The sequence below is a fragment of the Puma concolor genome, chromosome D3 (genome assembly GCF_028749965.1).
Source record: "Puma concolor isolate L17-30 chromosome D3, mPumCon1.1.hap2, whole genome shotgun sequence".
Lineage (NCBI taxonomy): Eukaryota > Metazoa > Chordata > Mammalia > Carnivora > Felidae > Puma > Puma concolor.
Window position 1 is genome coordinate 37,623,533 of NC_141678.1, and position 14,152 is coordinate 37,637,684.

A 14,152-nucleotide genomic window follows, 5' to 3' on the forward strand; every position below is an offset into this window, starting at 1 on the left:
CAAGACTGCCTTGGGAAATAACAACAACAAAAATATTTAAATTACTGAAGACATAAAACAATACACCAATGCAGGCTATTTACTATGAAGGCAAGTAAACTTTTGCATCCCAATAGGGTGCCTTTACTACACAGAGCACTGTAAATTACACTGTCTTAATGATGACAGTCATTCATTAAGAAAAGGTTCATTTCTGTCCTAGGTAGGGGTATGCATGACCTTATAGTTTCATCCAAAGAGGCTTAAAACAAACTCTATCGCTTAAATGGATAACCTTATTTCTGAAATTTTCTTCTGAGAAACATTTTATTCTCTTCCTCTGCTCCATAACATTTAACTTTTATTTTTTGCTAGAACTGATGATATCTAGAGACCACAGATTAAGAAAACAGAGAATAAGAACTACTTCAGAAATGAAATAGTTTAAGAGTGGAATGAGAAGGCATTTTGATCATATGTGAATTAAACGTTTACTTTAGTTACAATACATTTGCAAAGGTTCAAATAACACCTCAGGGACACTGGTAAAGGAAAAATGTTTTCCAATAGGTACAGACATAGTTCTAAGAAAACAGATAGCCTCAGTTAATACCTCCAGGCAAAGTGGGATTTAACAACTACCTCTCTTATTTTAATTTAGTAGCCTTCTGATTATTTTTCTCCTGACTATAATAAAATTTTGCTTCCAAAAAATCATGAAACTTTGAAAATTAGGGAATAGGTTTTATAAACTCAGACCAGATTATGGATATTAAGCCATTTTTTATATTTGGTTGATTTTTAAAAAAATCTTTTTTAATGTTTATTTATTCTTGAGAGAGAGAGAGAGAGAGAGAGTGTGAGCAGGGGAGGGGCAGAGAGAGAGGGAGACACAGAATCGGAAGCAGGCTCCAGGCTCTGAGCTGTCAGCACAGAGCCAGACACGGGGCTCAAACCCAAAAACCGTGAGGTCATGACCTGAGCTGAAGTCGGACACCCAAACGACTGAGCCACCCAGGCATCCCAGTTTATTTGCTTGATTTTTTTAAAGGAAAGGGAGATCAAACAATAAAATAAGAGAGAATACTGAATATGCATTTTATAGTATATAAAATACATCAATGTAGAAGAATTGAGAAAAAAAATCAGTAGAGGTAAGTTTGAGAAGAAAACAGGAAATATTTCATAATCACAAAACATCTCCCCCAAGTTATTTATTAATTATATAGAGGAAAATAGTAGTTCACCAGTAGAGAAACCCAGCAGACACCATTTTAACCAGGTGATCAGAGCCAACATCAACATCAGTGAGACAGATCACCAGCATGTCCCCTCCAAATATAGTGCACTTGAGAAAGGCCCAACATCATCCTGTGGAATTCTTACCCAAAATGCACAATCTCTATCTAACCATGAGAAGATATCACACCAATCCAAATTGAAGAACTTCCTACAAAACAAGCAACCAGTACTCTAAATGTGCCAAGGTCATAAAAGATAAGGACAGACTGTCAGAGATTGGAGGTTTGGGAGGCAAAATGAAGTTCAACATGGGATCCCAAGTTCAATTCTACAACAGAAAAAGTGATGAAATCAAGTTAAATCCATGGTCAACCATATGCACCCCTGTTAATTTTTCAGTTTTGATAATCAAACTAGGGTTATGCACAATGTTAACATTAGGAGAAACTGAAGGAAGTTTACGTGAAATGCTGTACTACTTTTGCAAGTTTTGCAGAAGTGTATTATATCAAAATAGAAAGTTAAGAAACAGTTATCTATCCTCATGAATGTGATTCCACAACGCCCTAGATCCCTGAATTTTTGTGAATACATTAAGGATTAATGATCAGGGAGAAGAGAGCAGGTTAAAAATGGACAGAGCAACTGGCCAAATGTTTAGCCAAATGACATGATCAAAGGAAATGTGCCAGATGTTTTCCAACAGCTCCACATATGGAGGCACCTACACTCAGCAGGGGCCCCACTGTAGAAAGAAACCAGAGACACTGACTCTGGTTTTAACCATAACATAAAAATGACCCATAAATATCTTATCCTCTCATAAGAATCCTATTTTGATTACTATTTCTGAATCTTCTAGAAAAAGTTTTCAATAAAAAGTTTCTGCCCCAGATTTTAGTGTACCTCTGTATATGTCCAGAAGCTCACATAGTCCTATATAAGTACTTAACTGAACAAGAGTTTGCACCTTGAAATAAACGTTTTAATTAATTTCCATCCAGGAAAGTACCAATAAAGATGGCGCTAAGAGTTGCTAAATTTAGTTTTTTTCCACAAAGTACAATAGTTACTTTCTAATTATCATTAATTCCATTTTAATCAAATCATTCCTGTGACTATGCACAGTTATAATATTACAAAACAATATCCCCTTTACAAAAATTTTAACATTGCTATAGAACTAGAATTCCTAGGATAACCTTGGTTAGCTTCTTTTATTTGTTTTTGAGGAAGAGCTGGTTCTCTTCCTCTTCTATTTTTGTTCTCTCTCAGGAAGTTTATGGTATAACAAAATGAACATCAGAAATACTCATGGACATTTTATACTGTACACTCACCAAAAAAAATCATATATATTTCTTATGTATAACTTAGAGAACCTTTCAAGATAGCCAGCTTTATCTTCAGCTACCTTTCATTCTGTAAGTGAAATAATTTTGTAAGTTTGTTAATATTTTCACTCTGGATTCCGAATAAGGGTCTAGAAGCTTAACCTCTCTAAAAAGCACAGGACTGTAAAGACAATCATTTAACAGAACTAAGAATTTACAATCCTTCATTCTCTTTCATCATTTACAAATAAAATGTAAAGATAGAATGTTTGTGAAATAAGGAATCACCCTTCCTACTCCCAACAAATACTTAGTACTCGAGTCTTTTTCCTCCATGAATAAATTTTGGGGATAGGTACCAAAATTATTTTACTCTCCTCTTTACATCAACAACTGTGATTAAAAGTGATAGCAGTAGGGGTGTCTGGGTGGCTCAGTTGGTTGAGCATAGGACCCTTGATCTTGGCTCAGGCTCAGGTCATGATTTGGGGTTCGTGGGATCGAGGCCCAAGTTGGGCTCTATGCTGACAGTATGGAGACTGCTTGGGATTCTCTGTCTCTTACTCTCTCTGTTCCTCCCCCACTTGTGCTCTCTCTCTCTCAAAATACTAAACTTTATTTTTTTATAAGAGACTCTTTTTTTTTCAATGTTTGTTTATTTTTGAGAGAGAGAGCTTGCACAGAGAGAGGGAGACAGAGTATCCGAAGCAGGCTCCGCTGATAGCAGAGAGCCCGACATGGGGCTGGAACTCACAACCCGTGAGATCATGACCTGAGCCAAAGTCAGATGCTTAACCAACTGAGCCACCCAGGCACCCCAATAAATAAACTTTAAAAGAAAAGTGTTAACAGTAATAATACAACTACAGAGTCGTATTGGATACGACTCTAAGCAGTTGAAGCAACTTACCCAAGGCCACATGGTAATAAATGCCACAGATGATGTGTGGGGTCCAGGAGCCTGACCCCAAGCCTGAGTAACTGGCAAGTACACTTTATTCTGGCTACTTAGTTTAATAAAATAAAATGGGCAGTCCCTACAGAAATTAAAGTAGCCACCCAGCTTCCCTGTTGAAGATTTACAAGGGGAGGCATGTAATGGAGCAGCCATTACTCAGCTTTAGCCAGTGCTAGCAGGTAGCAGCAGAGGCCTGAGTCGCTGGATCCTTTATTTTTTTATTATAATTTTTAATGAGAAGCTGACAGTCCAGATATACATCTGAAGCCCCTTCATTTCAAAATGTTGCCACTTATTCCAAGTTTTTTTTTTTTTTTTTTTAATAATCCTATTGGTCTGAAAGACAAAGGGCCACATTCTCAAGGTAGGGACCTTGTCTTATCCATTCTTGTATTACTGAAGCATAATGTGTGACTGGCACATAGTAGGTACAAACACAGTGACTTCTGTTGTTTAAAATCCTGCCATTTTATCTTGGCCATTTTAAAATCTTGGTAGGAATTCATTAGTTTATTCAACACATCTTTACTGAGCTACCACAACGTACCAGACACTGCTCTAGGCACTTGGGATACAACAGTGAACAAAAAAGAATAATGAAGAGAGAGACGCAAAGAGAAAGAGAGAGATTGAGATTTTATTTTAGTGGGAAAAATAGGCCCCCCAAAATCAAAAGCACATAAAGTCAGATAGAGTGGAGGCTTGGAAAATGAGAAGATGGTTTGGTCTGAATTGAACCTTTGCTGCTCAGAGCTCAAGAATGATGATACAATAGTCCATGTTTCCTAGTGCCATACTGGTCACTCCTCCACAAATACGTTACACATATGTAAGCAATTTAAAGGAAAGCGTATTTTTGAAAGAGAGAGTCCTTTCTTCATAAGTAGAACAATACGATCTTGCTCCTTGGCTTGAAAGGAAGTATTGATCAGTAGTTAGTGAGTCAAAGGTTAATAACTCGGTCCTGATTATTTCTGTTATCAGACTCATGATTGATGGTGTCCGCCGGCTCCTTGTAAATACAGGAACTTCTTTTTGATTGTTGTTACTGGGAACCAAGGAATTAAGCTATTCTCTTGTGATTTAGTTGCAGGGGACAGGGTCAACTATCTCCTGCATCAGAGGGTGAGTGGTACAAAGGTTCCTATAGAGAGGGTGCACACGGTCACCAGAAATGAAAACTTGGAGCAACATAAATCTAACTGGCAACCGTATGACAAAACACTAACTATGACACACAACTCTTTTGCTCTCATGCATTATCATTCCACAAGACCACATGCTGAGTTAATGGAACTTCTCCTCCAGTTTGCTTTGGAAACGGATGTAGTTTCGGAAGGCCCAAATGGCACAATCTGGCTATTGCTCCTAGACAGCTGCTGGGAGTTACAGACAAGACAGCTACACCAGGACCATCTAAAAATGCACAAACTAGGCCCTGCTTCTCATCAACTCACTTATATCTATTTAGTTATTCATAATCTGAGTAATTAGAGTCAAGGATAACGTTTAAGAAAAGAAAGCACCCTAAAGACAAGTAGCCTTTAAAACAATGTGCTCCTAAAGCTGGAAGAAAAATGTTATTTTCTTACTGTCTTAACATAAAAATAAGATTTCACTCAACTTGCTCTTTTTAGAAGAACAATATTGTCTTTGTTAATCAAGCCCAACATAGATCTCATGCCAATGTAGTTTGTTCTTCTCATGGATACTAGCCAAAAGGATATTCCTTGAAATAAAATCACAATCTGTTGAAAGCCTCACCAATCAATTAGATTAGGAGACAGAAGTAATCATTATCACATAACTAATGATAAAAGTATGGGAAAAAGTAAATGAAAATGAGGATGCAAAAAAGCACATCAACCCTCAAACTTCCCACTTGTAAAGAAAACCATTCACCAGTGGATCCATAGTAAACAAATAGCCACATTTAAACAAGCAAAACTTCCCCTAAATATGAGTCAGATATCAAACCATCTCACTTATTATTGTAACACTTTTGTTCTGCCCAGGGAACTTTCCTAAGGGTCTAACATCTTTGTTTAGTTAATGGAAGTCCCATTGGCCTTGATCTTGCATCAAACAGATGAACACTGATACAGAGTAATTTAACATAGATCCCTGCTTTATTAAATCTAAAATGCACATAATGAGATGATTATAGACTTCTGTTGACCCAAAAGAAATAAATTATAATTGCATTTACAGCACTGGGTCAACATCAGTAATAATAAAATAATACCAATATATTTATACAGTTGAGTGGTTTTTAAAATCTAGAAATAAAATTGTCTTTTAGAAGTCTACTCAGATTTACTTTTTAGAGACTCTCTCCAGCTATGTTTTAGCTCAGGTGGCATGCAGTTAATAAAGAAACTCAACAGTATTCGACGATTTAGGATAACGTATTCAAAATTTTCCCCTTTTCTGTTTGTATCTCATTTCCAATGATTTTTTTTAAAAATAATCTCCAATATGTCAATGGGTGAATTTGGCAGAAATGAGGCATATGCCTACTTATCATCAAGTTGTATCAAGAACATAGCTCCGCTGCTAACCTCTGCTAGCCAAGGACCTTAACCATTGCCGGCTGAGACTTCGTGCACTTCCCACTTTCAATCAAGGACAATACAAAGAACAGGAGGCTCACTCAACTAGTCCACCAAAACTTGAAACGACAATGTGACGGTGCTCTCACGCCCTGGCAGAAAACACAGCTGGGAGGTGAAAGCCCCAAGCCCGGGAAACCTCTGCTCCCTTCGGAGCAGCTCTGGGTACCTGCTGCCCGGGTGGCTGGCGGCGGCCCTGGGCGCACAGCGCGGCTCGGAGCTGGGCGGCTGAGAGCGAGCGTACGAGTGATAGGCGGTCAACACCACGCCGCCCGAGTCCTCCACTTCCATCGTCAGCCGTGCATGTCCCCGCTCCGGCCCGAGAACAAAGGCGGGGACCAGCATGGACCAGCGCACCGGGGCCCGGTCACCAGAGGGGTGGTGTGGCCGGTCCAGCTCCTAGGTAGGGGCTAGCTCCCGCAGCTGTCAGGGGCGCCCCGGGAAGCCGGCCCCGCCCGCGGGGCAGCCCTATTAGCAGGGACTTAAAGACACGCCCACGAGCCCCGCTGGGGGTGGGGGCGGGGAAAATGCTGGAGGCGGGGAGGGCGGGGGGCGGCGGTTAGGGCCGGGGCTGGGGGTGGGTGGAATCCCTGTTTCTAGGAAACTGGAAACCCGCTGTGATCCTTCGGGGCTTGGGCTAGTAGCTCTAGCAGTTCTTGCTTTGTTTCTTTTTCTTTTCCTTTTCTCATCTCCCCCCCTCCTCCCCCCCTCCCCCGCCCCCCCAAACGGGACGCTTATCCCATAGCTAGGAACATTTCCTGCCTGGCAGCAAGAAGTGAGAGAAAGAAACCTTGCCTTGGGAGCCTGGGCAGAGAAGGAGAGGGGCCCGGTCTACAACGTGTGGTCTCCGGAAGAAAGGGAGTAAATGTGACACTCTCTCATTTAAAGCATTCACATCAAAAATTGAAGAACCGGATTACGTTGCTGTGTACTTGGTCAAGTTACAATAAACTTGATTTCCTTTTGGGCAGGTAACTCCCTCTTACAGCAAGCAGAAAACCTCCCTCCCTCACCCTCAATACCACTGCAACCAGACTCTTACCTCACCCCACATCCCTTTCCTCCTCCCAATCCTGATCAAATTAAGATACTGCTTTCAGTTTGTCTGAAAATTAGACTTGATTATCTGGGCTGAATACATGTTTTTTCCAGAGGTCTTTATTTAGGGGAGAAAGGTATGGCAGGGAAGCAGGTAAAAAGGGACATAATCAGAAATGATTTTCAATGATTTTACCTATATAAGACTAACAGCACAAATGGAAAGACAACATTCTTTTAACAATTTAAAAAGGGAACCAAAATATGCTAGAGGCCCACAATGACTCCATTTTTCACACTATGACAGGCTGTTTTACCTGTTGTCTCTCACACTCCCCTGGGAGCTAGGTGGAGGGAAAAGAGAAGATAGTTTACCCCTTACTGAGGGGTGACCTAGGTCATGCTACTAACATCTCAGAATGTTTCTGCATCTGTGAAATGGGGAAAATAATATTCTCTTCATGGGGTTAAAAGCATCACATACATGGTAGGTTCTCAAGACCTGTTGGTTCTCCCTGCTACTTCCTTCACATTATCAAGAGAGACATTTATTTTCACTGTACTTTCAGAGGTTGGGAAAGAAAAAAAATTCCAAAATGCTTCTTAGAAAATATTTTGTTGATTAAAATGGTTGGATGACTAAAATACCCTTTATGTGTTGGATCCTGTTCATTAGCTCTTTAAACAATTCAAAGGGATCAATAGTATTATTATCCCAATTTTATCAATTAAAATTTACCAAACATCAGCGTATGGAAAAGGCACATACAAAGAATGCTTCATTCTTCAAAAATTTCAGATACAAAGATGTATCTGTTTACCTACTGTGTTTGATGCCAAATGTATCAAAACTAAGATAATACTTTCTTAAAATGTAAAATAAATTCATAATGTAATTATTGAGACATATCTACAATGCTTCATCTAAAACTTTGGGACCAGATATGTTTCAGAATTTATAAATATATTTTATTTTAAACGGGAATTTGATACCATTTACTATAGTTTGGGACAGAACTCTTCATTCAAACTTTATTCAAACTATAAAAGCCTCACATTTATTCAGATCAGGTTTGTCACCAAGTAAGTTTTGGCACTAAACTTTTTAAAAGCATGCAATTTTTAAGGCTTTTTGCATTTTGGAATTACCATAAGGAATTACAGTAGTGGAACTTTTTCTGGACATGGAATTTTTCTCCTTGGCATTTTTTTTTTCCTGAACTATAGGCTCGGAATTTTAAATACTTGCAGGGCATCTCCTTGTGAATATTTTGACCATAACTCTGCCCCAAGATGTCCAAAACTACAGTGGTACTCCCTCATGCCAGCTTCAGTGGCCCAGGCCTCCGTCTTATGCATTCACATTTTATTTTATTTAATTAATTAAAAATTTTTAAAAAATATTTATTATTTTTGAGAAAGAGAGACAGAGTGCAAGTGGGGGAGGGCCAGAGAGAGATAGGGAGACACAGAATCCAAAGCAGGCTCCAGGCTCTGAGCTGTCAGCAGAAACTGATACGGGTCTCGGGCTCAAGAATCAGAAATCATGATCTGAACCCAACTCGGATGCTTAACCGACTGAGCCTCCCAGGGGCCTCTATTTTATTTTTAAGTTTATTTACTTATTTTGAGAGAGACAGAGACAGCACGAATGGGGGAGGGTCTGAGAGAGGGAGAGAATCCTAAGGAGGCTCCCTGCTGCCAGCACAGAGCCCGACCGACTGTAGGGCTTGAGCCCATGAAACCGGGAGGTCATGATCTGATCCAAAACCAAGAGTCTGGTACTTAACTGACTGAGCCACTTAGGCAGCCACCCCTGCATTCACATTTTGGACACCCTGGAATCACTAGGACTTCTCCCTCCAATCTCTCACATCACATCTGTCATTTCTTTCTCAAAATGTCTGCCAACAATTCCTTTTATTCCCAATGCTGTGATCTTTGTTCTTATATCATCATTTCTTGCCAAGCTCACAGCTATCCTTCTTCGACATAGATTACTTCCAACCACTTTCTTCTTAAACCCTCCTCTTCAAAGTGCTGGTAGAATGACTCTCCTAAAACAGTTCCTCCCCTTCTCGAAAGCCCTCAGTTTTAACCCACTTGCTACAAAATAAAGTCCAAACTCCTTTGAATAGGTGCTTATTAATCTACTTTGATCGCCTATTACTTTTTTACTCTTAAGACCCTGTGGCCCACTCACACGAGCCTGTCATTTTCCTATCTAGAAATCCTAAAAAACCCTCTACCTACTGCCATGAAGCCTTCTCAGGTGTTCCTAATTCAAAGTCACCCCTCTTGCTTATGTTATAAGAACAATCTCACTCTGCCACCTAGTTAGAGCACAGTCAGCCAAAACTGTGCTCCGTGGACACACTCTGCTACTGGGCCCGTGGCATAAGTAGCTACTAGATCATAGTGGTTTTTTCCACTGAGCCCACATATGGTCAAGAAAGCCCTCTTGAAACAGAGCCTCCAACAGCAAGGCAGCTTTGAGATGAAACTATTTGCTAACCTAGGATTGCATTATTATTTGCCAACAAATTAAAATTAGTGTCTTTTACTAAACTGCAAGCTACCGGAACGGCTATTGTCACATTTTTGTCTCTGTACTCCAGAGCCCATAGATTTTGCAGAGTAGGCAATCAACAAAGAATACTGTTAAATAAATTAACGTGTGAATCAATAAATGAAGGAGAGAGCACTCTTTAGTGCAGTACTTCTGATCTTTCAGAGTAGCCAAGGAATTATACTACATGATTCATAAGCCTGTAAGGCCCTATAAGCTCTGACTGCTAGCTAAAGGAAAAAAAAAAAACGTTTCACTTGTATGTATTAAATTTTCTTGAATGTAGGCATATACTATTACTTAATAAAATACAACTCTAAGCATTCTTGAGTGTTTGAGTTTCAGAAAGATGGTAGAGGGCATATATTGAATATTATACAATACGCTGTGCAGGACATTTTCCTTTTGCCCTCCAGATCCACTTCCCACCCTCACTACCCTGTGGGGGCCCCAGCAGTTCACCTTCTGGTCTACACCTCTAGGCTCCCTTGCCTCTGGTTTTAGGTATGGTGCCACCAAAGAAAGGCACCAGCAGGACATCTGCAAGGAAGAGGAAAAGCCACCCTGGGTATGTATTTCCCAGACTTCTCTGCTGGATTTGCTATCAGCTGGCTCCTTCCACCTTAAGGCCATAGCTGCTGACAGTGGCCTCTTTCCAGGCTGTTCTCTCTGGATTCCAGTAATGCTACTTCTACCTAGCCCTTCAAACCGAGGGGTACTTACTCACATCTCCTGGTGCACCAAGTAAACCCTCCTCTGGCCCTCCTGTGCCATCCCTTTTGGTCCCTCAAGCCACACACAGCCTTACAGACAATCCCTTTACTAAGCTCTCCTCATTCACTTGTGCTGAGTGCCCCCATCTCTTCCTGCTAAGATGCTGACTGATAGGTATTCCCACTGAGATCTGGGGCAGTATCCTATAAGCAAAAACATTAGTATATCTTCAGTAAACTGTAAAAATACACACACCAGGGAGAGTAAATACAAATGATAAATAGCCTCCTGTCAGTTCAGGTGATTTATCACTAGATAAGTTCAGGTCCGAACAAGTTTTACAGTCATATGACTCATGAAAAAGCTTTCGGATTAGAGAGATTTGGGGATTTTGGAATTATAGATATGGGACTGTGGACCTGGTAGAATCTGTTAACATTTTTGGCATTCTGGGAACCACTGGACTAGGGGTTCACAGCACAAGTCTGTGACAGCTGGCTCAGCAGCAGAGTAACCAGGGACCCTAGGAAGGACTGTCCATCTGGGAATTGGGTTGATAGACTACCCCTATAGTGGGCAGTGGGCCTTCCAAGCACAGGAATACCACTGGCACTTGGAGTAAAAACAATGGTAGAGGGAACATTCTAGTTTCCTGTGCATACTGCTCTGGATGTCACTGCAGCAGCCAGCACTGGACCCAGAACAGGAGACCTGGGTGTCAGCACCAGCTCTAGCACCAACAGAACACAGGGCCCAATCAAACTGCTGAACTGCAGACCTGTTTCTTCACATGTAGAAGAAATAAAACAGCCTGCATTTATGGAGTACTTACCATGTGCCTGGTTCTACTCTAGGCATCAGAACCTCAATTCATGAAATGCTCACAGCAGCTTTCCAACAGAAGTATTACTGTTAGCATCTTCATTTTACAGTTAAAGCAACTGGCTTCATTAACTTGTCTGAGGTCACTCAGGCTAGGACATGGCAAAGCTGGGACTCAAACCCAGCGAGTCTGACTCCCTGCATCCAGACTCTTGTATTTCATTTCTCTTTCATAAAAAGGTTTCCTGAGATTCAACATATACTCCTCCTTTATACTATAATGAAATGGGTGTTCAGATTTATATTTCTTTGTGGCGGCTTTCCATAAACATATCTAGCATTTAGGAGGATAGATCTCACTAGCATATAGTAATAAATGAAGAGTGAATTACATGTATTTTCAATGCACAGTAGTAAGGTAGTTCACAATTTCTTCATATATAACAACAGTTCATTAACTGCTCTTGGAATGTGTTGAAGGTTAATTCAGTATTTCAATCTACCTTGTAAATTTGTCAGTCAATACACATATATAAGGCATTAGAGAATATCATCATATAGGAACCCTAGGTGCACAAAGACTCTGTGCTTTCCAAAGGAACAGAGGAGGCAGAGTGGTAGACCAAAGAGGGTTAGACAGAGTTAAGTCTGAATTATGAATTTGCTACTTACTGCCTGTATTACTTTAATTTCTACTTCAATTTTCGAACTAAGACGTAGGGAATCTTCTCTGACAGTTGATGGGAAGATTAAAATGAGAGAGCGTCTTTAAAACCTCAATCATAATGCTAAGCAATCTTAGATGTTCAAAAGATGTTGGTTCCCCTTTCTCTTTTTTACTATCTCCTGTCACCTGTCCTCCACCTCCACCCTTCCAGAAGCATCATTTGAGTTCAAAGGTCAAGAGTAAACAACCTGATCTTAGGGATTCCAAAGGCATTTCATAACCTTTACTGAAAGATGAATCAGATTCAACTCACAGAATGACTTAAGCCTCACCAACTCTGGCCCCTGGGTGTAAGTAATACTACAGTAAGTATTATGAAGTATGGTGATATTCCAACATATTCAATCCTACCAGGAAAGGCAAGAAAACAAGAGCATTTATGCAAAACGTTAACACGGACAAAAGAAAAGTGCCTCTTGTGGCCTTGCCTGCTTATCTGACCAAGCTGCTTCTGGAATAATCGCTTACTACCAGAACAGGAAAACAGCTGCAGCAGCATGAGTCTTTGGAGCTGTTGGCTGCCGAGCTCTTAGCAAGAGGGCTTGAAGTTACATAGTCACTAGTCCTATCTTACAGGAAATGAAGGCACAGTTCTCTCCTACCTAGGGGGACATGTTAATTCTGTCAAAACTCCACTTTACATGCATTCCCACTTCCCCAACATTCTCTGGAAAGATTGGGTTGGGGTCCCTAGGTGGCTCAGTCATTAAGCATCTGACTCCTGATTTTGGCTCAGGTTATGATCTCACGGTTCATGAGACTGAGCTCCACGTAGTTCAGGGAGGATTAGGCTGCTTGGGATTCTCTCTCTCTGCCCCTCCCCCACTCATGTGCTCACACGTGCTCATGCACACGCACACCCACTCTGTCTCTTAAAATGAATAAACTTTAAAAAAAGAGAGAATTTTTGCATCAGACTTATAAAAATTGCATTAAAATTTTCCTTCTCAAACTGCCCTTGTCTAAGATTATACTAAATCTTTAAATGAATTTGACGAGGGTTTTTTTTGTTCAGATATCTATTAGAATAAAAAAACAATTTTTTAATGCTTATTTTATTTTTGAGAGAGAGTGAGACAGAGGATTTGAAGTGGGCTCTGCACTAACAGCAAAGTGGGGCTTGAACTCACAAACGGTGAGATCATGACCTGAGCCAAAGTCGGATGCTTAACCAAGTGAGCCACCCAGGCGCCCCTAAAATTTTTATATGCAAGGATTGCCTCTTCTTTGCAAGTTTTTGTTATCCTGAAGTAGTTCTCAAAACTTATTGGCACTAACTAAATTATTTTCCGAGTGCTCTTATTACAACAAAGAATTTTTAGACTGCTCTGATTTTCCTATTGCTTTCTTAGCATCTATTTTTAAACAGATACCAAATCCTACTCTTCTTCAGTAACTGTTCTGTGCTCTATGATCAATTTGGTCATTGGGTTAAGCAGACTTAACCCACCTTAACTCACCACAAGAACCCGTCAGCCATGTCAAGACTCATGTTATTTATGTGATGGACATAACTGAGTCACTTAAGTGACTTAACTCACTCCTACAAATAAACTGAATCATTATTGATTGGAATTAAATCACTACCAATACACCCAAGCAGAGTAGGGGAAGAAAACAGATCAGCCACAGACATTTGGTCTACAACAAACTTGCATTACCAATACTTTCTGCAGTGCTATATTTTGCAATTATGCAAGGGTTTTATTTATTCATCCTTCTCTCCATCCATCCCAAGAATTTACCATCATCATTAGTACCTACAATGTGAAGTACCAAGAATGTAAAAAGAAATGCAAATTTGAAAGCATGTGTCTCTGCCAGAGGTAGGAGCAGGGCTGGAGTAGGAGGTCATCAAGGAACACTTCCCAGGGGAGATAATGCTAGAGATGGGTCTTAAAAGATGAATAACATAACAACTGGCCAGCTCAGCAGTAGGTGTGGGCAGTTGTGGGGGGATGAGAAGGGTATTTCAGAAAGAGAGAAGAGACTGAAAAAAAGGCAAAGACGTAATAAACAATGTGACACATATAGGGAAACACCTTTAGTTTAGCTTTGCTGGACAGTAAGATGTAAAGAAGAGAATGCTGGAGATAAAGCTAGATTTGGAGGCCAGGCACTGGGGGTGGGGGGATCTGAATGCTGTGCGAGGTGTTT

General features: G+C 40.4%; 1 protein-coding gene and 1 long non-coding RNA gene across 5 annotated transcripts in view; both read right to left on the minus strand.

Annotated features, from left to right (window-relative positions):
• The window catches only part of ARHGAP28 (Rho GTPase activating protein 28), a 196,520-nt gene extending 189,938 nt beyond the window's left edge, over window positions 1–6,582 (minus strand). For 2 of the 4 annotated variants that reach the window (XM_086682497.1, XM_086682496.1), the window contains exon 1: window positions 6,295–6,582. In XM_086682497.1, the coding sequence (XP_086538623.1) occupies window positions 6,295–6,470 (176 nt within the window). In that variant the 5' untranslated portion in view covers window positions 6,471–6,582. Of the gene's footprint in view, window positions 1–6,074; window positions 6,254–6,294 lie in introns of those variants that run through there. The other 2 variants (XM_086682498.1, XM_086682500.1) reach the window with 2 other exon arrangements.
• Window positions 1–14,152, minus strand: part of LOC147575507 (uncharacterized) — a 299,228-nt gene that overhangs the window by 258,985 nt on the left and 26,091 nt on the right. The gene's annotated exons all lie outside the window — the stretch shown is intronic.